The following is a 27,878-nucleotide window of genomic DNA, read 5'->3' on the forward strand; positions in this document are numbered from 1 at the left end:
TTACGTTCCAGTGGAGGATACTTGACAAGCTTTTTTAAGTTTCTTTGAGAGTACGTAGCCTAAAACGGACTAAAAGATTTAAAACATTTATGAAAAGCTTTTTTTTGTTGTTTCCCATTGATGAACCGACTCACGCACCAAATATCAATCTGTAGAGGTAATATGTTATCAAAATGTGAACTGATCTACATTGTGTGGTTTTTGTATGTAATGTTTTATTTTTATTTAGCAAATTTTACCCTGTGATTTTAGTGACCTTAATGTAAATTCTTTTCCTTCTGAAGGTGCATAACTGAAGTCTTGATAATATGGTGTTTCTGCTGCAGACCCTTCTTCATCATCTTCCCCCTTCTCCTCCTCGTCCTCCTCTCCTCTTCTTCCACTTACTGCAATATTGGAAGTACTGCTCAGTATACAAAGTTTAGGACAGAATTAAGGACAGTGTTTAGCAATCAACATGACATAGCTCTAGTTGACACCATTTACATTAGCAAACAACGTAGTAGGACTATTTGGAATAAAATAACCACACTTGGAGACGCCACAGCACTACAATATTTTGGTGATGTTAATTTGAGGGAGTTCTTGGTGCTATAAATAAGGAGATAGCAGGGAGTGGCTGCAGATGGAGCAGCATTAGTAGCCTCCCTTTGTTATCAGCACTACAGCAGGTGCTGAGTAAAAAGTAAAAACCCTGTGAGAGGAGATTGTGTAGTATCTTTATAGCCATTTTTTTTGCCATTTAAGAAAGAAGTAACCACAGTATTTTAAATATTGCCAAAATTTTTCTGCATTTAAATAAGTGGAAATAAGAGGATATACAGTGTAAAATATTAGGAACCATTGCTATAAGGGCAAAAATAAATCTACATCAGCAGAGTTTTTGTAGGAACACCAGGATGATTTTTTTTAATTTACATTTTTATGGCATTTTCAATGAATTTGTCTTCTCACTAAATTGACCATTTCAGAACAGAAATATTGTTCTTATTTATTGAATTCCTCCCCTTTACTTTGTTTTCCACATGTTAAGTGGGTCAGAGTTGTGTAAAAGCACTTTTTTTCCTTTTTTGTTTTGGGTGGTCTGTGTTCAACCTCGCTTACATGTTTGCCCCCTCAATCGGGTATTGATCAGACAAATGGACGAACGATGCCTGACATTGTGTCCACCGTTAGAGTTATTGAGGAGATCTACGCTGTTACGTCCAGATGAATTTAACTGACATTGATTTGAGGGAAATATTGAATCCCATTAGCTTTGCTTTTGATTTAACACAAACGTATTCTGCACAATCGTGCTTCCAAATATGATTTTTAGTAGCTTCACGTGGATGATTTAATGTTAAAACTACAGAAAAATGACTTGAAGCTTTGTTATTTTCTGCATTCATTTTGAGTAACACTCACTGCCAATACCCATACTTCATTTCTTCCTATTGCTCCTACAAAAAAAATGAGGACATCAAGTTGACATTGCCAGTTGTAATTCCAATTTCTCTCTTGGTTGTATCAGAGATGGTGCATGTAAATAAAGCTTAAAGAACCACTGAATATCTGGGTTTTTTTGATATACCTTTTTGATTTGTGTCCCTAGAGGAATTGCACAGCTGCAGACTTGACTCTGCAGGCACCGCCGAGGTGATTTGCTATTGGATAATCACATCATGAGCTAAGAACCAATCACACACTGTATCCAAGAAGAATGGACCCACTGAGATTAAGTCAAGGTTTGTGAATGCAGGATGCATGACTGTTGAGGTACGTGCAGCTCAAGGACTGATGCGCTGTGCATAATTTATCACTCACAAACTGTATATTACAATTGATAGTCTTTGTGGTAAGTATCTAAAAAGCCCAGCAGCGTTGACATCATATAATCCTGACGAAAGGAAGACTCCAGTGAAACGTTAGAGCCCTCTACAGATCAGACACGGACATTGTCTCCCTGTCCTCATGAGGGAGAGGAAATGGGCAGAGGAAGCCAGGCTGCTGGGTGTTCATCTCCATGGATACAACACAACAAGTCAGTAAGAGAGCAGAGATTTTGCAGGACTGAAGGAGTATTTTTTTTTTAATGTTTGAAATGTTGGAGACCTAACTTGAAGTGTTTTGGATTTCAGTTTATTGTTTTTTTTGTTTATCCTGAATGAAGAGAAGGTGTGCAATATGTGTGCTGCCTACAGAGTTTCCTCTTCTGTTAAAGTGGAGCAGATGGAGGCAGAGTTGCTGCGTCAGCTCTCATCACTCAGGGCGGAAATTGAGGAGAATGGATTTCCCCGGAGAGCAGTGCCCTCCAAATCTTACAGGTGTGGAAGCTTGGCTCATGGTACTCATTGTTTTATGTGCACTCTTGGGTCAGAACATAGCTGTGAATAATGTCAAGGTGTCTAGATTGCAAGGAAGGTGGAAGTTAAAGTGCTAATCCACTCAAAAATGTGACATTTGAGCTTCACTGTGCAGAGTTTGACACTAGAGGACTTTTTCACATTCATCTGCTGGAGGAAGAATGTTTATCTGAGTCTAAATAAAGTCTAATAGCATAATTTATGACATCACAACTACTATGGAAACTAATCCTAATCCAATATGAAACTTGCACATGTGAAAATTTGAAGCCTCCTGTGTGCACTGGGAATGAAGTAGGAGGAGGAAGTAGGATCTTGTCTTCAACAGCTAAACTTTTGAAATGTTCCCATATATATTGATGATTGATTTTTCAATTAAGAAATAGATGTACCATAATTTAAAGAGGAAATGGAAAAAAAGAGGAACAACTGTATCATATACTAATTATTATTCCAAACAGAGTGCAGGTCTGAAGGGAATTTTAATGTTAATGTGTAGATTGCCAGATAGATGGGACTTAAATCAGGCAAGTGATTCATTCCCAATAAAAATATGATGATGAAATATTTTTTGCTCCAGTTAGTCTTATCTGGCACCGATATGTCTGCAGATGTTTGTTTTTTTTACTTACTTATATGGATGTTAGCCCACCTCTTATTTCAGTCCAGACTTGAAAATATCTCAACAATGGATTGAAATGTGATTTTTGTGGATATGATCTCCTGACTGTTTATCTAGCACCACAATGAGGTTCTCCAAACTTCACTGATTGATTGACATTTGTAGTTTTGAGTGAAATATCTTTACAACATTAGATAAATTTACTGCAGATATTCAAGGTCCCTTTAAAGGATAAATGCCAATGATTTTGGTATCTTTAAAACTGTCTTTGTCAACCTGAGACCTCTAGCATTGTGAGAATGTTAACAGACTGATGTTAGCATTTAGCTTAAAGCATGTCAACAAACTTTATGAGCTTATGTCACTTTTTATTGCTTTTTAACGGTAACAATTTGACCAACATGAACATGAACATGAACAATGGCTAGACAGAAACAACAACAGAATTCCTGACGTAAAATATATAAATAAGAAAAAAAAAATACTACTTTCACAAGGTTAACATTTTCAGAATCTCTCTCTCGTCTCGGTCACTCTCACAGTTAGCACCTCACATCCTTATGTTATCAGACATTTGTCATATTTCAACAAACTTAAGCATTTCTTATGTCATATGTTTAGTTTTAATTTTTTAAGGAACAAATAACTAACTCTTTTCCTTAAAAATGAATTCATTTGCAATAAAATAACCCTTTATTGCTACATTCATTCACACCCTTTGTTACAGCTTTACTTGATAGTAGCTTTTGGCGGTTAACATTAGTTAATATCAGCAAACTATCGCTATACTTTGCTTTATAACTGACATTACTGAGTATGCTAACTCTTCTACTTGCAACTGTACACTATGATTTAGCATTTACTATTATTTGATGAATTGAATTTGTGGCCACATTAGGAGGTCATGTTTAAATACTGTTTTGGCCATATAAGTCTTTATTATTTATTATTATTTCAGTTCTGTTCCACTTCCAAAAGACATTTCTTTCTTCCGTTTGGAGAGGGAGCAGACTCTAAGAAGAGGACTTCAGGTGAGACTGAAATTATTATTATTTTTTATATCAAGGACAGTCTGGGGGCTATGGAAAATTAATTTGCCCGATTTCTAGGTCATGAAAACCTTTAGAGTCCACTCAGGATAACATGTAATGGTGATTTAAAACAGAACTCTGGACTTGATACCCTTCCCTGTGTTGCAGGTGGCTGAAACTTTACCTGTTCAGTCTCAGTCTGACGTCATGCACAGAGAGATGGACAGCTGCTTGAGTTCGGAGTACACACCTGATAGTCTGCCTCCTCTGCTGCACCAGGTGAGGACAGCACAAAGGCTCAGTCCAACAGAAGATAATAAAAAAGATTTCATATGTCGTAAAACAGAGCGGAAATGAAAGACTAAGGAGCGTGATTGAAACCAATTTTCCTCCCTGTATTTTTTTTTTCTGCAGTTCTACACAGACAGATCATATCATTTGGCTCAAATGAAATATCTGCTCATGCTGAGATGGAGGAGATTTTGCCACCACACCAGCATAATCGAGAAGCTTTATCCTCATTACAAGGTGACAACGTCTACATGAAAAGACGACCGAAGCCTAATTATAACAATACATCAAAAATGACGCATCAAAGCCCATTTAGACAGCAGGTTTTCACTTTCACCCTGAAGCTCATATTCTGCTACTGCAGGGGGGGGGTCAGATTTTCTGTGGAGACAGATGAAGGAAGAAAATATGACAAAGGCAGTGAGGAAACCTTAATGAAAATTGGTGAATTAGAAATAGAAAAAAAGAAGGTGCTTCTATGATAAATCTATGATGTGATAAGATTAAATATATGCATTTATTCTGCTTGAAGACAAGACAAAGAAACTGGCATAGCTTGACTTAAGACACACACAAATATACATAAACAGTAGCATAGCATTACATATGTTAAAACAATACCTTAATAATCCTAACACTGGAAAAAAAACACTTATTCTTAATTCTCTATGGATATGAAACTTCCTGTAATAAAAATAGGATTAACTGCAAGATATTAGCCTCCATATATGCTATTGATGTCAAGGAAACTGAACAAAACCTGTTAAAACAAAAGAAATCACCTCAACATGCTGTATTAAGCTTTCTTATCTCATCTGCAAATATGTTAATATATTAAAAACCCATGAAGAAACAAATCTTATGAAAGGGTTCCTTCTTTTGCAAATAATGAATGAAAAATGAATTGAAGTTATCATCTTTTTATTGTCCTCTCACATGTGATTTTCCAGCTGTCTCATCTTCACCTGATCATATTAGCGATTGTTTTCCTCAGGATCAGATGTCACGTTTGACGAGCGAGTACGAGGATGCTGTTCAGAGAGCTCGCAGGCTGTCGGCGAGCAGAGAGAAGATCCTGACCGGCAGAGGAAACCCCGACAGGCTGCTGATTCAGCATGATGCGGTCATTTACGTGCGGTGGCTCGTCTGCCATCTGCACTCTGTTCAAAACATTCACAACTTTCTGAGGGTAAAGGATTCATACTTGAGCTGTGCTGTAATGCATTAGGTTTTAATGTTTTAAATGTATGTTGTCATTATTGCATGTTTAAGTTGTTTTTAACAGGTGCTGCACTATATACCAACTTGTGAAAGGAAAAGCAAAGATTCCCAGCCAACCATCACAAAGGAGACTTTACATCAGACTCAACATGCTGACGGTAATAGAAAATAAAAAACATATGGTATGAAGATTGTTATAAAGGATTATTTCACCATTCTGTCCTTCTTTCCTTATTTCTTCTTTCCTTCTTGATGTCTTTAGTATCACGGTCAAAGGATGACAACAGTCTGGTGCTCATATGATCAGTGAAAGAGGTTTTCCTCTCTGTAATCATTCCTCCTGTTCATACTGACTATTAAAAGATCCCCTTAAAATGTGCTTTGAGTGTAAATGATGGGGGGCAAAATCCACAGCATGTCCACACAGTCTTTTAAAAGTAGATGTGAAGCAGTCTGAGTTAGTCATATCAAGTGGATATCTAACACATTTAAAGTCTTTTTAGTATCAAATTCTCTCTTTGTGTTTCCCTGTTGAGCTGTGGTGGAAGTATTGAAACAAAAAGAGGAACTTTGGCACTAAAAAAAACTGTAATGTTAAAGATATCTACTTGATTTGACTCATTTGGACGACTGAAGCTTTATATTGGCTTCAAATAAACTTTTAAATACATTTTTGCACAGAAGGACTGGATTATGATCTTCTAATGGTCAGTATGAACAGGAGGAATGATTACAGCAAGAAGAAAGCAAGAAGAACATGTTTCAAAAATGTGAATTTGTGCTCTTGACTGTTGTTTTAGGACAGAGTTGAGAAACTGTGAACCCGTACTTTAAGGTCACGATGTCGTCAAATCGAATAGAGTTTATTCCAATTGAAGCATGAATGTTCTCTGCAGATATCTTGGCAATCTGTTCATTATGTAATCAGATGATGGAATAATGACATTTTGGCCTGGAGGCTTCACAAAGTTGCTGAAAGGAAACAGTTTCAGTCGGTCTCTGGTGACCATGAATCTTCCATTTAGATTTTGATATTTCTTGTGTGCAAGGGGAAGTTTTGGCCTGATGTTTGTGCTAAAGGAAAGATCAGGACGTCACCAAACAAAAACCCCCTTGAGTCATCCCTCTGAATGAATATTCACAAATCATTTCTGGAAAGTCTTTTCATCTTTTTAAGAGAGCTTGTCTTGAAGCAAAAAAGACTGTCAAGCCAACATTTTTGCCTGACAGTGGTGAAAGATAAAAGGTCAGAGTAAAATAATTTGAAATGATCCTCCTACGTCCTACAAAAGTATTGGAAGGACACACTGAACAACTCTGAGCCCTGCTGCTGTTGGCAGAGCAAAAAGTAAAGAAAGAACTTGATGTGTCTACAAAAGCAGCCTGTTATGTAAAATATGAATATGTAAAAATGGGGGGAGTGTGGGGGGGCAAGACATGTTTCAACATAAGTAGAATACAGTGCACAGCTTTAAGAGCAGATAAACAGTCTATCATTGATTATATTTAACTGCAGGAGTGTCAGTGCCAGCTAAAGATGTCCCTCTGCACACTGTTCACCTGGAGGACTTTCTACCTGAACTTCAGTCCTTGATCACCTACTTCAACCTGTCATACGACGCCGGAAAAATCAGGACCACTGCAGATGAGATGGAGTTATTCAGCATTGTAATGTATTTATGCTTGTGATATTAAGGGTCAAGATATACACTTAGTTTTTAGCTCAAGGTTTGACTGAATCGTTGCTGCTGTCTGTGCAGGTGTGGAAGGAGTTCAGAACGATCTTCAGACAACAAGAGCAGATGAAAACCTTTCCTCAGTACGATGGCACGGATGTCAAAGAGAGCCAGTGGGGGAGGAAGAGTGCGAGTATGGCTCTGAAGAAAGAGGCCAGCTGGATTCCCTTTATTCAGGTTTGAGTTAATAAATTAAAAAAAAAAAAAAAACTGGGTCAAAAAGTCTCTCCACAAACTTTGTTTTATCATTTGTTTTATCAGTTTCCTCAAGGCCAGATGGTTCAGGTTTTAAGAGAGTAACTAAGTGCATCAGTGGCTCTTTATAATATAATCAGTGCTGCTCTGATGCTGCAAATCCCAATTATGTTTTCCTCCCTGGATGATAAACAAATTCTGTTCAAATTCTTCCCTCAAGTGCTTTTTAATTCTGGTCAAAGAACTTTTGAATCCATCCCATTTTTAAAGTGCTTTCTCAATCACTGTTTCTCATCTATTTCAAGTTGTATAAGCATGTCTTTGTAATATATGTGTGCAGCTTTTTTTTTTTAATGCATTCAAGGAATTTTTGGGCTGAGTGGGAAGATGGTGACTATTGATTGTTTGGATTCTGTCCTGTAGGTGAAGCCCAGACTGGATCCTTGTCAGCAGAAGCTCGTCACAAAACTGAAGGAAAAGAAAAGTGTAGATGAGTTGCTGAAAATGCACAGCAGGTTTCTTCAGGTAACAATGATTTAGCTCTGAATTTGAAATGTATCCTTTAGATTGTGAGTCAGACGGTTGTTTTTTTATTTCTGTTAGGAGTTTTAAAGTTTCCATGATATTGTACATTAATGTAAGTCAGAGAGTGTTGAAAACTAATTGCTTTAATGTGCTTCATTTATCAGATTAATGGAGCTAAATAGACAAAGCTGCATCAGTGAAATGATTACTGAAGACGTAATTTACATCATAATTTGTGTCTCACCAGGTTCCTGATTTGCTCCATGTGGCTGCGACTCTAAAAGAACATGCTGCTTATATCACCTACTTTCAATCTGCACCTTCATCATCGGTCTCACACGGCAGCGAAACAAAACAGCAAAAGATCTCAGACATCTGGAAGAGGATTTACAATGCTGACAGTCTCACTCAGGCACGTATCATCTTGTTTTGTGCTTAAAGAGGTGGGAAAAACTCACAGTGTTGCTTGTGTTGGAAGATATAACATTTAACATGACATTTTTGTGGTTAGGAAACCTACAATTATTCATCCAGAGACAGAGACAGAGACAGAAGAGGACAAGACAAAAAGAGTTTGAAGGGTCAAATCTCAGGCACGACAAATAAAAGGTGTGTAAGCAAAAAGAAAATATGATCATTTAGTAATCAACAACTGGATGGATGGCTAAAACATTTTACACTGATATTTACACTCCCTGAAGGATGAATCCGACAGACTTTGGTGATTTCCAGACTTTTCCTTGTGACCATGAAGTTGAAATTTGTGGTTCAGAATAAAATATCTCTACAACCATTTGAAGGATCACCGTGAAATGAACTACAGATGTGCAACTTTCCATTAGAATAAATTATAATAACTTTGTTGACCCCCTTACCTTTTCTTTAGTGCCAACAGCAGGTCAAAATGTCAACTTCTAGATGGATTACTTTGACATTTTGTACAGATATTCATAGTTAAGTTACAATATGTGCATTTTAAATCAAAAGGTAAATGAGCAGTTTTGCTTTTGGAGTCAGTCCTCAGATTTGGTGTTTGCTGAACTCTTGATTAAATTGTGAAAAAACTGACATCCGCCATTTTTCACTCACCTTTGATACTCACACTTACACACGTACACTGAGGTATCTCATAATGTTGCAGATGCCTCTGCTCCCTTTATGAAACACAGCTACTCTTTGGAGGACAGCCTGCAGCTCCTCGGTCTGAATGATGGTCCAGAGGAAGGAACGTCAGATCCCATCATAACCAGAGGAGCTTACCTGTCCCTGATTTACCTGCGTCATCTTAAGCTTAGACAGCTACAGGTGAGCTAAACAATGACATATTCTGATCTGGCTACCTCAATCAAAAAACCATCAGTAGAGAAAATGATTAATATGACTGCTGATCAGTGGTTAGGAATGTTCTCATCCTCTAAATATTTATCTTAATTTTTCCTCTCCACAGCGTTCCTCTCTTGGGATGCTAAACTACTTGCGCTCCGTGGAGAGGACTTTGACCTTTGACCTGGCTGGTCTGCAGCTGGAGGATCGAGAGCTGGGCAGCACAGCAGAGGAAACAGGCTGGATGAATGCAGCTAGAGGAGGAAGAGGGGAAACAGGAAGTCTCGGCTCTCTGCAATACAGCCACAACACTCCTGTTGACTACAAGGTACGGACAAGTCAAGCTGTATGGCAGCTAATTTATTTTATTTCATCCTCTTTGAATGTGCAAAAGCTTTTTAAAAACTTAAGAACATAAGGCTGTTTATGATCTTTCCTGTATGTATGTACTCTATCTATGACTTTTTAAATGTCCAGGTCCGTTGCTCAGAGTTCATGGAGTTTGCTGAGGTGGAAAATCTTCATGATTTCTACAGAACAGAGGAGCATTTCATCCACACTCAGGACCAGATAGGGTTTTACATCATGTATGACGCTGCACTGAGGGACCTGGAGGAGCTGGAGAACGAGCTTCTTCTAGTGGGCTCACATTTCATCCAGAGAAACAAGATAAAGCAAATGGGAATCGCTAAGAGAGACTCCACCTCGACACCTGATATCGATCGTGTTGCAATGCTTCTCGACTTATGGACATGTGAGACTGAATTTTTGGAGAGCAAAGTACAGGTACAGTGACAAAAATGAAGATTATAGATGTGATCATTTGCTTACTTACATTTCTTTACTTGCATTTGCCAGATAAAATGTTCAATACACACATAGATTGTGGTTTTATTGAATTTTAATATACCAAATCTGAGATAAATTCATTTTTCTTTTTTATTTATTCCTCCTTTTTACATTTCAAAGCCAGAAATCTCCATCCATCAATCTTTGCATTTTCTTGTTGTCCAGCTCTTGAACTGTTACTATGAGGCCTACCAGCATGCAGCAGGGGCTGAGGAGAGGTTTACGTTGGCTCGAGTTATCACTGACATCATGCACAGGCGGCCACATCTGGACCTGAACCAGGATTATTTTGTTCAGGCCTACAGAGCCGAGATTGGCTGTCTGCAAAGCCACCAACAGCTGATCAAAGACGTTCTAGACAATCAGGTAAAACATCTTAATAACTGCTGTTTTAGATTTTGATGTGTTGATCATTCTCTCAGTGTGGTGATACATGCTGTTGTTTGTCTCATTAGATTGAAAAACAGCGTCAGTACCTTCAACGCATCTGGAGAACCAACAGCAAAGACCCCGTTCATGACTATGGCCTTCCACCAAACTACGTTCCCAAACATCTGGTCTCACTTGGTGGCAGCAGGTAAGTAAATACATTTTGTGTGTAGCATCATTTTCTGTCCTTGAAATGTCTAATTTCTCCATATTTCCTTCCTTGTGTCCCATTTCTGTGTAGCCCTGCACTGATGAATGTATTCCTTCTGGAGGTTCATCCATCCCTCTGCCTGGTTTCTGCAGTCTATCACGGTTTAGTCCGGGCTCACAATGAGCTCTGTGAGCTGCACCGAGCCACCGGCGTCACTGACAAACTCATCCTGCGACAGAAGCTCCTGCAGCTGGCTCTGCAGAGCTGGAACAGCCTGGCTTCACCTGGAGACTCCTACAGCTCTCAAATACAGAAAGATGTAGGTTTGTTCTTTCTCATGCATACATATGAATTAATTTACCTAAAGAAAACTGAATTCTGGTTTCTTTTTTCTCCATTTTAAGCTGTTCTCAGATGTTTTCTTTGATGACCCGATTTTGGTCCAGAAGGTGGGCTTGTCATTAGTAAGATCTTCTGAAGAGAAGGACATGAAGCAGGGAAAAGAGAAACAATCGTACGCTGTGGAAACTTTTTCCAAGCTGCTGGAGCTCATAACCATCCGCCACCGTCTGCTGGAGTCAGCCTCGGAGACTGCACATCTAGCACTGTAAAGATAACACTCACATCAGAAGAATATTCAGCAAAGTGATTTTTTAATTAATCTTTATTTAACCAGAAAAATCTTGATGTTAAAAATCCCCTTTTACAAGAGTGACTTAGCCATGATACAGTCAAACACACGTAAAATAAATTAGACAAAATATGTCACAAATTAGACAGGAATGTAATTATGAAATCCATTCTGAATATGTATTACAATCAAATGAGGGATTTGACTCCTGATATAGTACCTTAAAACAACCCAAGAGCTGTAAGTGCTGATTTGTCAGCTCCAACTAACAACTTAGAATGAGCAGTAGCTTAAAATTGAATATGCTATCTGATCATTTTATTTCAATATGTTTAAATGATGAATAAATGTAGCAAAGTTTTAATAGGCTGGCAAATCCATTTTTAAAGAGACTTCTAAATCTTATTGTTGTTATTATATTTCCTAATGTCCATTCCTATTATATTCAGTTTCACCTTTGTCTACTGTCCCATGATTACAGTTTCCATTTTGTCCACAACTTAATTTAAAGACACGTGTTGCACTAAATGAGATCTAATGAGATCTAACCAACAGTGCGGTAACATGAACTCTCCCAGGCTGGCCGTCTCTTTCATTGCTGCGAGCTGAGATAATAAAAACCTGTCTAACCTCTCTCCACGTATTCACTGTAACTTTGAACCAAAAAATACTGAAACCACACAGCATCATCAGGAGAAGTGGATCTTTTGTTTATAATTGACTTCAGAAAAAAGTATCCAGGTGTCACAAACCTCACAAATTAATTTCAGATTGTCTCCCCATGTTGGTCTGGTAACATTACTGTACATTTGTTGAAATTCAAGATCAGCGTCATGTAACATGTAACATGTATCAATCACTCTTTGCAGGTTGTACAGAAATGTGGCTTCAGAGCTCGGCTTTGATGAGTTCCACCTTTACATGCGGCCGGTGCCGTTTGAGGTCGCTGAGCAGAAAGAGCGAGCAGAGCAGAGGCCTGTTTTTATCACAGCGCTACTGGAGGATGACAGCTCTGTAGACAGGTGAGTAACCGCAGCATATTTCTATTATTAAGCCCCAAAAAGTCCCTCAGTGTTACTGATGCTTGAAGAGGAAAGTTATTTTATCTTGTGAAGTTAAGCATCTTGCTACATAGTGATGACAACATTATTTGTAATATGATTAGGTGTTTCCCCCAATGATACAAGATAATAACAATTAATTAATATTGCAATTTATTAAAGTAAATCAATAACAATATTTACAGCATAGATTTAAATTATTAGGCTACAGTATACTGTGGTCATTTTAAATTAATAGAAAATAAATAAATGAATTTATCATTTTGTTGTATGCCATAGATCCATACCCTTTTTGATGTTTCCACCTTGCTCAAGAGCAGCAAGCATCAAAGCATTTCAAAATAAAATACAATAAAAGAATGAGAAGGAAGAAAAGGGCCTTATTCAACCACTTGGACCATCTTCACCACATTTTTTTAAACCGCACTGAGGCTGACCATCAAACAGTCATATCTGCAACACAATCTTCACTAATATAAAACAAATGTCAGGGTTTGTCTTACAGGCAAACATGTGCATGTGCCTTAACCATGTGTACTGTTTTATTCCTGCTTTTCTACAAGAGCATTGAAGTATGTTTGAGAGGGAATTAAAGTGCACTGTCTGCTGCAGGTTCACCCCGTCTCACCTGCCTCTGAGCATCCAGGAACTGGACGAGAACCAGATCGGGAGGTTTAGCTTCAGCTCAGAGGAGGCCGTTGTTCACGTATGTTATTTGACGATGAACAAATGAACAAATGAACTTGTAAATCACCCTACTTTTCACTGATTTTATTCCCTTTCTTATCCCTTTGTAGCTTCTAAGCAAACAGAGTATCGAGAACCTCCAGGTGGCTCTGGCCTGTCAGGTTACACAGAAGAATGCATTGATAAGTGCTGTGAAACTGGCTTGTCTTTGCTATTGGGCAGAAGAGGTGTGTACCATTACATGAGTGAACTGCTGGTCTAATATTGCAGTATGGTTATCTCATATTGTTTCTCATTCTCAGGGTGAAGAAAACTTTCATTTTGATGAACATATAAGAACAGGATTGGACTCCAAACCCAAAAGCGACGCTGAAAACCTGCAGGACAAATCTAACTCTTCACTCTCGAAAAGCTCCAAGAGGTAATTTTTCCGACTAAAGGACAAATTACACTGCCGATGATTAATAGTGCTTTTGTGCTGGCTCTTTAATAAACAGAGCCTTGTTTGTTACTGCAGGCTGATGGAAGCCTTTGTGTCCATCCAGCTGGAAAAAGTGGGTCTGCGTGACGAGATGCTGAATTCATTTATGAAGAAGAAACAGGCCGTGGGGGGTCTTATAAAAACCCCAGTGAGTTGCACACATTGGTAGGCTGAGCAGGATGATAAATGTGATTGGCTGCCCGTGAAGTCAAATTAATTTCTCTCTCACACTGCAGGATGAAGCAGCAAAGATCAAAAGGAGGCTCATAATCGACTTTCTCGAGAAGTATGATCCTAAAAAAACAACTGCATTCCTTTTGTTACAAGACAAGACAAACTGTTCTCCTCCAGTTTCAGTCGCTTTGTGGCCTTTAATATTCAAGGAAAAGACTGTTTCTGCCTATTTTTCCACAGATTCAGCACACAGATATCTCAGCATTGTGTGAGAGCGCAGATTGTCGCATATAACTACAGTCTAAACTCCCTTTTGGAAGACATACCATCCATTCGTCAATCCCACTTTATGAGAGGTCAAGTCAGCGATCCGAAAGGTATTCTGGATTCAGGAGCTGATCTTCGTCCAGACCCGAGGTAGAAACCGAGGTCTAATTTAATGGGTTATCATGCAGCATCAGGTTTAGGATATATTTTAGATAAAACATGGGCCAGAATCTTTAGAAAATAATTGAAATACTGTAGGATACAAAAGTCTGAGTGAATAGAAAGGGATGAACTTTGGACCGCACTGTATGTACTGTACTGTGTATTGCATGTGGATGTGATGTTATTTTACAGCTTTGGCAATATTTTTAAATTAAAGAAACTGAAGATTTAAGTAGAAGTCAAATGAAGGATAATACAGGGCAAGGAGAACCAAAAGTTTTTTTCCCCCGCTCTATGTAAAGTATCCTTGGCTTGCAGGAAAGGAGCTTAAAATTAAATGAAGTATTATTATTTTTTAAAAAAGTATTTGCATCCTTTACTGCACTGCATAGCTTTACCACATTGTAAATACTCCATTATGAGTTAAAGTCATGCATTCAATGCTATAAGGTTATTCTGTTCAGTCTATCTCATACTTTATTGAAGTCCTTACATCCTCTTCTCAGTCCTTTTCTCAGTGTGTATACATTTTTAATAAACTGGATAAATCTCAAGGCAGATGGAAACTTCATAAAGAAAAATGGACATGTTGCAAACTAAGTGACGTTGTACCAAAATTATTGTTATATGGACTGATGAGGTTAAAATAATATATAGAAGTTAAAGAAGGCCCCTGTGAATATCATGCCGTGATATATTATGGGTTTATTACTAGTGATGCATTCATGTGTAAGTTCATTTTACTGTTGTAGTGCATTGTCGGGTGATTTAATTTTATAAGCTTATTCTTTCTGTATTTCTGTAAAATCTTAATTCTTATATCGTGTTTTTCAACCAAGAGGCTAATCGAGCATTTCTCCCAAACAGGACCTTTCAACGTCGGCCGTGTCAGTTGTTGTCAGCAGACGGCAAAACTCTCCTCAACCTGTGGTACATCCCTCACTTCACTGAAGTGCTTCATATGTTCAAAACATTGGAGGTTTCGGTGAGAGACTTGAACACATCACTAAGACTATTGATACTGCAGTACAGCAGGGGTTAGACCATGAATAATGATAAAAGCAGTGGTTTAATGATGGTGGGGAAACTAGTTGGATTTATTGTCTATGATCTGTTGTAATGGTGTTTAGTGTCAATATGTTTAGTCTAGTTTTGTTATTCTGATTTCAGGCCTGTGCTGCAGCTCTCCATCAGACTCTGCGGATAGTCTCAGCCCTTCATGACATCATTTATTACCTGGTCAGTTTCTCAAGACTGGGAAACGCAGATCACACCAATAGCTGGAGGAGGAGAGGACAGGAAGCTGCAGGTTCACATCTCGCAGCTGACTGGGGAGGCACTGAAGGCATCGGTAGGCTGATCTTAACAAACGAAGCATCAAACCTGCTCATATGGAGATACTCGTCATGTTGGTGTGATGGAGAATAAATTAGATTTTTAAAATTCTAAATTTAACACAACCACTGACCTATGATTAAATCCTTGTCAAGACCCCAAAGTTTAGAAAGACACCAAATATGTCCAGCAGTATCACAGGAAATGATACACACAACAAAAGTTAAAGATGATTTGACTGATTGCATTTTTTCTTTTTAAACTTTTGCACAATTATCGCAATAATATCTTTATCATCAATTCTTCTGGCTTCAATAATTGTGTAGTAAAAATCTGATATTGTGACAGCTCTAGTTTGAACACTGATTCTACAGTTTGGAAAAGTATATACAAATAAAAATATGAAATACAGAGAAAACATGTTTGAACATTGAGCTCAGTTTGTTTTTCTGGCAGCTTTCATGGTGAGTAGAGATCTTGTGTTAAATCAAAGTTTGACAACACTCACCAGGAAATACTCACTATCTAATAAAACACTGATATAAACCGTATTTGGACAAATCAGTCACATTAATCTCACTACATGTGTGTCCTGTCCTCTCTGGTTGCTGAGCAGAAGCAGAGCTGCTGGAGATCCAGCGCCAGGTCGACCGCCTGTCGGATCCCAGCAGCCCAGAGTCTGTCGGTCGTCTTCTGCAGCTGCGTCGGCAGGTCGTCTTCCTGCAGTTTGATGCTGCTGTGAGGCACCTGATCAGGTGAGAGCTGGACAGCGTATCTGAGGAGAGGTAATACCAGTGCTGTTGCTTATCTGTCTCCTGGCTCCCTTTTGATGTGACTTTTTTCCACTTATCCTTCAAAAAGAGACATTTTTCTGAGCGCTAGTGCACAAAAAACAGTCTTAGTTAAAAAAAATGTAAAAGAAAGAGATTCATATGGGTCCAAAGTTAGTGATAATTTCATGTTGTCCCTTTTCCTTCTTGCTTAAAGAAACTTACCATCCTTTCCTTGACCTTTATACAAGGGAAAACAAAGTGGAGAGATCAACACTGGTTTGTTATATTTTAGTATAAGTTGTTAGGTTGTTAGTTTGGACAAATGAAAAACAGCTTAAACATTTGATATTGCATAAAATATTTAAAAAACGATCATATTTTCTTTTGCTCAGGGAGGCGTTCCTCTCCTCTGGTGACATCGCTTCTTACCAGACTGTGAGTGACAACATGGTCGCTGCCCTCCCTCTGCTGAGCGACAGCATCCAGACTGACGTGTTCAGTCTCACGCTGCCTGTTCCTCCACCTCTGGAGACTAAAGGCTGTCAGGTTGGTTTTGGTCCCATCCTGTCAGAAATGATCCTATCAGCGTTAAATGTGAGAAAGCGTCTGTCAACATGAGGGCAAATCACATCTCATCACATTTAATTTGGTCTCATGTTGTTTTTTCTCAGCAGGCACAGACGTTGTATCCATGGAGAAGTTTTATTATGTGTCACGGTTTGCTCCCGCTGCATATCTGGGACGTCCCACCCATCGAGCACTGCATGCAGGTTCACTGTCTATCTAATATGTTATTTAAAATGTTTGGTCAGTCTTCTTAAAATAATGGCAGCACCAAAGAGTGGTGATGCAACTCGGCCTTTTTGTTCCAAGACAGGAGATCTCTGCTGGCTCCACTAGTGTTAAATTTGCTTGTATACCAGAAGATGATTGTAAATTAATTTTTTGGGGCTCCGTAAACTAAAATCGCTGCTCGTATGCTACAAGTATCCCATAATGAGCATGTTGATTGTAATGAAATAAATACAAAATCATGCTCCCCAGAAGTTAGACCCTTTCTGTGTCTGATATTAGCACCACACTCAGGACAAATTGTCAACTTTGCACAAAAGATAAGTCATTACCTAAGAGAAAGATCCTGTGAAACTTGCTGAGCTTTTTCATCTTCTCAAGAGGATAATCTTTTTTTATTTTGAGTGCTCAATAACCTTTCTTTTTAGTGCTAACTCAAGGACCAACATTGCATTTTAAGCCTTGCTACTGACAAAGCTGAAACAACAGCAAAATCATCTGTATGTTTCATATTTTTTCATTATAGTCTTGTTTTATCACATTACTTCTTATTCTCAAACTGATTTCACACGTTCAGCTTCAAATTTAGTGTTACCTAAAACATGGACTTCATGTATTGGAAGTAGAGAGAAGAACACCTCGTACTAATCTTGTATAAAACTAGGATTTTTTGTTTAATGGAGACCATAAACAGATAATCGAGCAGAGTTGTGTGTGTTTTCTGCAGCTGTGTCTGAGCGGACTGAGTGATCGCAGCAGACTGCAGGCCAACGCAGCAATGCTCGGCGTTTCCCTGCTCATGGAGGACGTCCTGAACACTGGAAGAGAGGCAGAGCCTGTCCGTCTCCATGGCAACAGAGATGACCTTCCACATGATGGAAAACCTAATGAAGTAAAAAAAAAAAAAAAGAAAAGAAAAAAGGCTGTTTATACGTTGCAATGAATGCTTAAGTAGACAAACTAGACCACTAGTATCATCTGTAATACGTTATGTTAACCTCTGTATGTTTGTGTTTATTTCAGGGGCCTAAAAGCTGCTTAGAAGCTGAAGAAGAAGAAGAAGAAGAGAAGAAGAGGACTTCTGTTTCAGACTTCACAGACTCCTCTGCTCCTCTTCAGGATCCAATCAGAGTCCAGTCGGTGCTGAGAGGTTTCCTCCTGCTGACGAAGCAGCTTCAGGTCTTCAAGGAGAGCTGGGCTCGAAGACGTCTGGGTGTTGAGACGTTCAGTACGACCGGTCTGTACCAACAGTTTGTGAAACTCTACAGGTACTGTAAGCGGGTCGAAGACAGCCAGGATTTTATTACACTTGTTATTTGGCTTTTGTTGATAAATATTAAGTATATATAAAATATTAAATATAAGCCACTCAGTATTCTCCACAATCAGTTTAATTTACTTTATGTAGAAAACATACAGAGTAACTTTATTTACTTTTTTTTTTTTTTTGTCTCTGCTAAAGAATAAAATTGCTTAGGAAACATTGAATCAGTGACATTTTTTTGATGGAAAATAGTCACATTTTAAATGCAGTACACTACACTGCAATGATAAGTTGATTTGCTAATTGACAGAAAATGAATTGCCAACTATTTTGATAATCAGTTCATCATGTTGAGACACTTTTTAAGAAAAATTACCTATCTAAAAAATATTATCTTGTTCCAGCTCCTTAATGTAAATACTTCCTGATGTTCAGTGGTAGTAAATGAAATAAAATAAGACTTGGGGAAACAGTGATTGACATTTTTCCACATTCTTTAACATTTCATAGAGCGAACATCTAATCAATTAATGGAGAAAATAATCATCAGATTGATTGATAATGAAAATAATTGTTAGTTGCGTTCCTAGTACACTACCAGATAACACAATCTCACCACAAGGTCCATTAAGCAGCTGCTCTGGAGCTTTCAATCATACTATGTGATCTTCAGCAGCAGATGTAGCTTCTGGTTGTCATGGACTTTCTTTAATTTATTTTTTGTCTGAGCACTTTAAGGCCAAAAAAGGAAATCTACAATTCTACAATTTATGTTAATGATGTTTTCTCTTTTTTTATGAAAACACTTTCAAGTGCTTAGAAATAAATTCACACATTTTCTAGTTCATTACAACTGGACAAACTCTCAAAACCTGTTAATGAAGACCATATGATAGGACTTTTTGATTGACTATTTTCATCAAAAATGTGATTAATTAACATTTAATTTAGAAAAAAACACTGATTAAAATAAAATTGGTAAAGGAAAGGACCTTATGATGAGATTTATTTTTTCAAGAATTAACTCATCAGCACTGCTTTTATTTATAATTTGTTTTTTTTTTATTTGACAGAGCTGAAATCTTCTACCCGAGTATGAGAGCTCTGGCTTTAAAACTGGGTAAAGAGCGTGACTATGAGGTCTTAATTTCTGGGAGCCAGTCTCTCCTGCCCCCTCCTGGAGCTTCAGAGGTTGAAGTGAAAGCCTGGCAGGTACAGCGCACGCACTAACTGCACAAAATATTATCTTTTGTCATCATAAGAAGACTTTATTACCTTGAAAAGTACTTTATCTTTGTCTCAGCTTCACAGACTGCTGGAGAGCACCGAGTGTGACATGATCAGAGCGGTGCAGAGGAGGATCAGCAGAGAGATGACCCTGGTTGTTTCAGAGCGAACAAGACAAGACACAGGCCTCCCCACAGGTACACCAAATAAGAGTCTACCTTTAAACACTGGTTTAAAAAAGAAACTCACAATTTAAAAAATGATCCCTTCTGTGTTCAGAGCTGTGGAAAAAATCTCCAGTGAAGTTCAGTGTGTCTCCTGAGCGACCGCTGATTGTAGAGTCGTTTATTCAGCAGCTGATGGAAGGAGCTGAAGAAGCTGAGGGACAGGTGAGGAACAGACCTGAACCTGATCTATCTACAAATAACTCCCAGTAACATGAAACAAAAGGTTTCTGATTACAGATATTTGTAGAAAATTATAGAATTCATTCTGGAAAATTCTGGAAATACTTCAAATACTTCGATGGAGACAGATTATTTTTCCTTATTTTTTCACCCTTTCTTATCTTAATACCTCAAATATATATAAATGTAGAAAACACTGCTGTTGAAAGGATTAGACATGGACTACCTTTATGGTGAGGTAACTAATAACTGTAATAAAATGCATTTTTAAGGAAATCTGAGCATGCCTGTACACTTGCATTTTCTCCTGTTCTAGTTTAGCTCTGCTCAGTGTGACGGCCTCAGAGCGTGGTGCTTTTGGTCCTGTGGTGAAGGTTCGACCCTGTTTACACCTGACATTTAACTGAGACACATTGCCGTTCACAGCTATCTCTTTTAAACGTCTCCAGCTGATCACTTGTGTCCAGATTTCATTGCATTTCAGTTATAACATTTTATACATGTTTTTAGAGCTGAGAAATGTTACTAATGACTGAACTACGAGTTATTCCAGCAAGATGACTCCAGCTGTGTACATTTGTGCTCCTTTTTTCAACCATAGTGGTGTTTTTACCGACGCAACCGCATGGTCCTGCCTTGATGACATATTTTCTAGTTACCTCCTTTACATGTATTACAAAAATACATGGACCTGCTCTATGTTAAAAGTGCCTTGAGATGTCTTTTGTTGTGATTTGGAGCTATATAATTGAAGATTGATTGATTGATTGATTGATTGATTGATTGATCGATTGATTGATTGATTGATTCAACAAGTACCAGAACCCCTTGGAAAGTGTTTTGAGTAATAAAATCACAAAGCATCTTGGTGGTCATTCACACTTGTATTTAGCACTGTCCACTTGTGATTGGATCACTCGAGGACCTTTGGGTGCTGCAGGTCCTTGGACGGGTGGAGCTCAGGCTGATTCCACTTCTCTGATCTCTACCGAGCCTTGTTTGTTTTTTGTGTTACTCTTTTAGATTTTGTCTAACACTTTAAACCTCAAAACACACTTTCAAACATCACTGATACTAACTTTAACACCACACTGCACTCATTATTATTTACTTTAATAGACCTCAGTGACACTGAGGTCTATTAAAGTAAATAATAATGAGTGCAGTGTGTTACACCATCGCTGATATCAGGAAGGGAAAAAGAGCATCACTGTGTTTATATACACATGATTCAGATGTTTCCACACTGTGTTTGGTCTTTCAGCTGAGGGTCTCTGTGGATCATCTGCAGCAGTGTCTGACTCACCTCGGCTGTTCTGTGACGGAGCGAGAGCGTCGCAGCTTCCTGCTTTACTCACAGTTTTATGAACAGATCCTCCAGCAGCAGACTCAGCTTCTCTACCAGAGAGAACAGGTACACTTTCAGATTATCACAACATCACACAGTACAGAATGTTTTATTGGTCATTCATGGAGAGTTTATTTAAATGCTTTGGCAAAGTTTTTAAGCAAGTGTTCAACTACATTGCTTAATGTAGTCCAGGATGAGTCACCGGGTGTTTTTAGCAGCACATCTGAGTATTATAATAGATGTTTGGTTTCCAGCTGAATGATGACTTTACTCTTATTCAGTGTGTTGAATGATTTAATGTTCATCATCTGTTTTATTTTAATTTCAGGATTTAAAGAATTGTAACGACTCTCAGGCAAGCAACTCTCACAAAGAGGTAAATACTCATTTCAGCTTTATCACGCACTTTTTACACACCTTTTTTTGTTGGCCAGAGAGCAGCTCAACAGGAGTTCATGGCTCTAATGATGATAATGTCAGAGGGAGGTACAGGTATCTCATCAACTCTTGGATGGATAATCATCAAAGTCCCTAGAGCATGTATCATAATGAATATTATAACCTCCTGACTTTTCATTTCTTTACACCAACAAATCATTTTCCAACAGTTAAATCCATCGCCTCCCTATAAAATGTATCACTGTGCTGTGTGTCTGCTCCTCAGGTGGCTGTTTTATGTCGTGAGATGATTTTGGAGATCTCAGCGCTGCAGGCTCGAGTCGCTCAGCTGGAAGAAGAGAAGAGATCTCTAGAACAGAAACTCAGTCTCAAATTCAAAGAACGCTACGACTCTTTGGTCCGACAGCTCTTCTCCACCTGCATCCAGCTCAAGGTGCAAAATGTTACTTCATTTCTTATTTTAGTGACACTTTATTTTACAGGTCGCTCAATTTTAAACTTAAAATTTACTGTCAAGGAATTTTCTGATATTTAATCGTTAATTTTTAACACATTTTACAGAAAAGTGTGAAATTGGTTTAGTAGTTAAGTACCCACACATTGAAACTGAGTTCATATGTAGTTATTAATTAGCAAAAAATCTTAATAAATTAGGCTCTTAACAATTCTTTAATTGACAGGAAATATATGTACAGTATATGCAGTTTGACACACACACAACCACACACTGAAAATTATGAATTTTATGTAAGTTAAAAAAAAATGATTAAAAGCCTAATTTATTAAGCCTTTTTTCAAATTAGCATCCACATATGTACTCAAATAAATCTGCACGTACCAACAAACACTTAACTGTTTAAATACCTTCAAATTAATTAAATTAAATAGTTTTTCTTGCTTCAACATGTGAGTTCATACATTAAATAGCTGCAATGGTTAAATTTCTAGATGTATTTCCATTTTGAATGTGGAGCTAGTTCAAATTTTGATTTATGTTTGTATCTCAGGCCAAGCTTGACGAGCAGCACCGGCAGATGGAGCATGATGTGAGTGTGATGGTGAACAGCGTAAGAAGAGAAGGAGTGGACAGAATCATCAGGCTGAGGAAGAAGAACGGCTGCAACAAACACAACGATGAACTTGAACTCACACAGTTAAAGGTACAGAAAGAGATAATCTGGGTTAAGAAAGAAGACTGGCATCTGAGTTTGGCTTCAAAAGGAAATAATGCATTATTTATCTGCATTTGGGTATATTTAAGACTTACCATGTTCATACCTGTTTGTTAGACAGAAGAAGTCCACGAGTTGAACCTGGAGAACATCCGACTGACCGCTCTGCTCTGTAAACTGAAGGCTCTGAGCCGCTGGAGGCAGACGGTCGATGAGGGGAAACTTCACCGACAGCTGTGTCAAACTCAGCAGGTCAGCAGGAGAAGGAAGAAACGGTCAATGTTCAGAAATCAAATTGATCCCCTGCAGGAGGGCAGCGAGGGGAAAAGCAAATATGTTGAGTGACAGGAACCAGAAACTCATGTTTGGTCTCATGTTTAGTTTTAACCAATTTTATTTTGCTTTATCTGTGCTGTGAAGATCCAAATATCACTTATAGGTCAAATCTGATACACAAATGTAAAAGTGTTGCAGTTAAATATGTTGTATGTCAAAATATTCATCTTACACTCTGATTTATGTTTTTAAAGGATCTTTTTAACATTTTGACTCCTTTTCTTATTTTCTCTTTCCTACAGCACTTTAAATAATTTATGTAATTCACAGTTTATCTTACAACATTTTCTTTTTTCCTTGTTGCTTATATAATGATGAAAAGATGATTTTTGTTTTTAGCCTGCCTGTAAAAAAAAATATCCATTTTTTAATCAAATGAGTGGATGAAAAACAATATGTCAAGCATTGTTTTTGTCATTTCTATTGTCCTAATTATATAATATTGTAATTTAACTTGCTATTAATACATATTTCTGTTTTCAGTTGTACTTTTCACTCTATATTGTAGACATTATTTAGACACCATTTATCTTTTATGTCTAGAGGGAGATCTGCAGTCGCACTGAGGCCCTCAGAGTGAAGATGATGTCAGAGGAAGAAGTGCTTCACCTGCAGGAGGAGCTGGACGCCGCCCAGCAGGTGTTGACCTGCTGTCAGACCGAGTACAGCAACACCAAGAAGATGCTCAGTAGAAAGGTACATTCATTCATGTATGTATTGTAGAGCATGTATTTATTCACTGTACTCAAACTGACTGTGGAGAAATGTTTTTCTTGACTTTAAAGGTATAATCAGTTTATTGTATCTCAACTGTGAACTGTGTTACATTTTCAAACCTCTTAAAACAGCTGAAAGTAAAAAGTTGGATGGACAATTTAGAAAATATCTTATTAGATGCACCTGGTATTTTTTAAATACAGTTTTTATGCTATCTAATCATGCAGGCACAAACCTCTTTGTGTCCCTGCTGTTCAAAGCTATCAGTTTTAAATAATCCCTTATTCATGACCTTTTAAAAGCCCAGATTAAATGACTGATAAAGAAGATGCAAATCTACATTTTGGGGTACACTAATTTAAGGAGAGCCATTATTTCATGTTTACAGTCAGGAAAAAAAAGAGGCACTAAGAGACAAACTTGATCCTGAAAATCAGGTAAAATATTTTCCCTTAGCTACTCTGCTCAACATAACAGAAGCCACTTCATCACCTCTGATCACCAAAAGCAGAGGACAGAAGCGTCCTTAAGGCTGGACATGCAAGGAGACTGTATGAACACTTGCCAGCAGAGAAATTATCATTGAATTATAATTTTCCACTAAAAGGTGATGTCAGGAGAAACCATGATAGAAGAACTTGAATAGAGGTGAAGAAAAGCCTCCATGAAAATCTTCATACCTCTAGTTTACCTCACCCATGCTCCTTATACACTTCAAACATAACCTGAGGGTGTCAAAAGTGCAAAAATAAATGATGTACTTGAATAAATAATATGTTATGATCTTAAAATTAACATATTCAGTATTTTGGTGCAGTAATCACAGCTCAGCCAGAGTTGTAAACATGACTGTGTGCAATTGTCACATTAGTTTGGATTTTTTTTGGGGGCCTACTGAAGTCACAATGACATTTTAAATGGTCATAATGACAAAAACTGGAAGGTTTTAAATAATGATTAACCTGCCAAACACAGCCTGAGCATCTTCACCAAACACCCACTGACGTTTGCTCATAGACGGAGGAGCTCCAGGTGGTCCGGCATCAGTCTGCGCAGGCGGCCCACAGCAGGCAGGAGCTGGACAGCTATCGAGTGCAGAGCCTGGAACAAATGAGGGCCGACGTGGAGGACAGAGAGAGACAGCTCAAAGCGCTCAGCGGGCAGATGGACAGAGGCAGCAAGATGAACCAGTTACAGAGACAACGCAGCGCCAAAGAGATCCGACAGGTCTGTGGATGATCCTCAGTAGATTCATGTGCTACTGAACAACAGTTAGAGATCAATGTTCAGTACCAGTTCAAAGTTTGGACACACTTTCCCCTTCACTTCAATGAAAGAGTGTATCCATATTATTGACTGGTACTGTATCATACTTATCATCACTGCTGTATCTTAAAACTCAAATACCCTTTAATCAGAGCATCCTAGTGGTCTAACACTTAACCACAAGAGTCCTGGGTTTGATTCCACTTGGAGATCTTTGCTCTCTCCCCACATATTGTCTGTATCTTTACTCCAAATTGTCTAATAAAGGCAAAAATGAAACACTTAACCGTTTAATGAATTCAGCTTAGAGATGCACAGACTTTATGATCCTTGTCACATTCTTCATTCTGAAAATGTCCTTTCGGGTTTAGTCTTCCAAACTGTAGACTGAACAGTTATAAAAACTAATTTGTCCCATCAGCCATTAAGTTTTTAAACAGCAGAAGTTTAACACTATACAGCAATATTCTGATACAATGTGCAATATTATAATGTGTTTTTATATGGCTAGAAGGTGAGCCCAAGAAAAATGTCCCAATAAAGTATATTTTATCTTGTCTTAAATCACCAAAACTGAAGATCCTTAATTTTCCAAACTATGAATTTGAATCAAAAAACGTAAAACAAAAAATAGATTTTTTTTCTGTGTGGAATTACAAGGATGCTCATTAGTTTGGGTTTCTGCTCCCAAGACGGCCTTCAGCCAATGATAATAAAAGTTGATTTGTTTTTTTAATGACTTATTTAATAAGAACCTGTGGGGTTTCTACCATGTTCTCACTTTCATTAGGACACCAGACCACTTCAACTACAAAAAAGGGTCTTTGGAGCTTTAATTTAGAAAGCAAACTTTCTTTAAGGCCAAGTAATAAAAAGATAATCAGAACTTACTTGTACTGTTTGGATCCAGGTGAGGGGACAGCTGCAGCAGGAGCGTAGCCTCAAGCAGGAGGCCTTTCAGCAGGTGGATAAGCTGCAGAACCAGGTGAGCGACATGGGGGCAGCTTTCTCCAGGTGCACCTCTACGGCAGGTGAGAGTCTCGCACACACATCAACAGAAATGTGACAGAGCGTGCTCGTGCCTGTCTGGATACTTGAACCATCCACTGTGTCCCATCTGAGTTTCTCCATTTGCTTCAAATAACTGGACTTAACATTTCACTCCGAGGTCTATTTCTCTCTGTCTCTCTTTGTGTTTGATTACAGCGCAAAGCCGGACTTATTACACGCTGTCAGTCAGCAGATTGAGCACTAGGAGTCTCTCAGCAGGTACCGCAACCAACCACAGCGTCTCAGTCTTACCTTCATCTCAGAGCAGTGAAGTGATAATCTGAACAGAAATCACACACTTTGATTCATAGCTGCTCATGCGTTTCAGATGTTAAATCAAAGCTTCATCAGATTATCCAGATACTCCCAACTTTTCATGCTGACATTTTTTACATTCTACAGTTATAGATTGTATTCTCTATCCTCTACCCCCTCCACCTCCCCACCCTGGAGGTGCGGAGCAGTTAAATCTCTCTGTTCTATTTCTGTCTCAGGTCTACAAAGAGCCAGTCAGCAGCAGTCCGCCCTGCAGCTCGGCAGCCTCACAAGCGACGCCAAGCTTTGGGACTTTGCTGCAGAGCCAAGACACCGCAAAGCAGAAGCAGCCGGGAGCCGTTCTAATGCAAGGATGGACAGACCCAAAGTAACGAGAGAGCCCCCGAAAAGTACTACAGATAAAAACCAGGAAGAGGGTATCAAAAGACTCAAGGTATACAAGACACATGGCAATAGTGTGAATAAACTCTCTACTGGCTCTCTGCAAGTAGAGACCATATATTGACATAAAAGTGTTAAAATTGTGCTTTTCAATAATTTTGAACGCCTCTTTGTGTTTGGTATTCAGATCATCTAATTATCTCTTAATCATCCATTACTAATTTAACACAACAATCTCCCCATCTGGTCCATTTAGTCACTGTTCTGTTGCTTTCAGTCACATCACATGATTATCAGCTGATGAGTTGTCCGTGACCAGTTAACGAGGAAATCTCCCTTTTTTTTTTATTAGATTTTTCTTGAATTACATCCAAGAATTTGAACAGCTATAATTTCCATGACAACAGAGCAAACTCCTGCTGATGATAATCATGTGGAAATGATGGAAAGCCCCAGAAAAATGTACTAAATGGACCTTTTTGAGTGAGATCATTTTGTCATCAGCTTTTTCTGAGGTCAAGAATTCAATTTGATGCTTTAACAACATAACTGATGATTATTAAGATTACAGCTGGTGTGAAAATATTTTAAAAAGCACTATTAGTCACCTCTAAAATATTGTATACAAATTGTTACTGTGTGATCTGTGTGATAGATTTCAGGACTGACTTTTATCATTAAGCCATCCAGAAACACTAAGCAGCGCACACACACTACCTGTTCAAATAAAAACAACCTTATAATAATCTTGTATAAGATATAAACTGTATACATGTATCATACATCTTTAACAGAGTAAGTTACTCTGCTTTTGGATAAATATGTATTCAACCTTTTAAAAAAAAGTTTTTTTTGTTCTTTCAGAATTCGTCTCGTCCGCGTATTCTGACTGTTGAGACAACGTTACCGGACCTGTGAGAAGCACCCTGGGGGGGGGGGGTCTCTTCAGCA

The 27,878-nt window shown here is 38.2% G+C and overlaps 1 protein-coding gene across 1 annotated transcript; it reads left to right on the forward strand.

Annotated features, from left to right (window-relative positions):
- Positions 1–2,166: 2,166 nt before the first annotated feature.
- On the forward strand, positions 2,167–27,845 carry si:ch73-242m19.1 (uncharacterized). The gene is made up of 43 exons (XM_053336268.1): positions 2,167–2,306; positions 3,926–3,998; positions 4,167–4,277; positions 5,284–5,478; positions 5,575–5,668; positions 7,027–7,178; positions 7,271–7,423; positions 7,865–7,966; positions 8,214–8,382; positions 9,108–9,271; positions 9,414–9,617; positions 9,767–10,075; positions 10,304–10,504; positions 10,594–10,715; positions 10,809–11,037; positions 11,123–11,325; positions 12,219–12,371; positions 13,023–13,116; positions 13,208–13,288; positions 13,400–13,518; positions 13,615–13,726; positions 13,815–13,864; positions 13,993–14,169; positions 15,049–15,166; positions 15,352–15,532; positions 16,133–16,271; positions 16,682–16,835; positions 16,964–17,059; positions 17,809–17,973; positions 18,105–18,349; positions 19,419–19,557; positions 19,649–19,769; positions 19,852–19,961; positions 21,244–21,393; positions 21,995–22,162; positions 22,737–22,889; positions 23,019–23,153; positions 23,781–23,933; positions 24,972–25,181; positions 26,131–26,251; positions 26,427–26,489; positions 26,765–26,979; positions 27,792–27,845. The coding sequence occupies exons 1-43, from the start codon at positions 2,167–2,169 to the stop codon at positions 27,843–27,845; spliced, it is 6,297 nt and encodes a 2,098-aa protein (XP_053192243.1).
- The last annotated feature ends 33 nt before the right edge of the window (positions 27,846–27,878 follow it).

Source organism: Scomber japonicus, chromosome 16, assembly GCF_027409825.1.
Source record: "Scomber japonicus isolate fScoJap1 chromosome 16, fScoJap1.pri, whole genome shotgun sequence".
NCBI lineage: Eukaryota > Metazoa > Chordata > Actinopteri > Scombriformes > Scombridae > Scomber > Scomber japonicus.

Coding starts and splice junctions, on each gene's coding strand:
- si:ch73-242m19.1 (XM_053336268.1), top strand. CDS start 2,167: ATGTGTGCTGCCTACAGAGTTTCCTCTTCTGTTAAAGTGGAGCAGATG. Junction 13,519..13,614: donor CTCTCGAAAAGCTCCAAGAG/GTAATTTTTCCG, acceptor TTGTTACTGCAG/GCTGATGGAAGCCTTTGTGT. Junction 19,770..19,851: donor AGACACAGGCCTCCCCACAG/GTACACCAAATA, acceptor TTCTGTGTTCAG/AGCTGTGGAAAAAATCTCCA.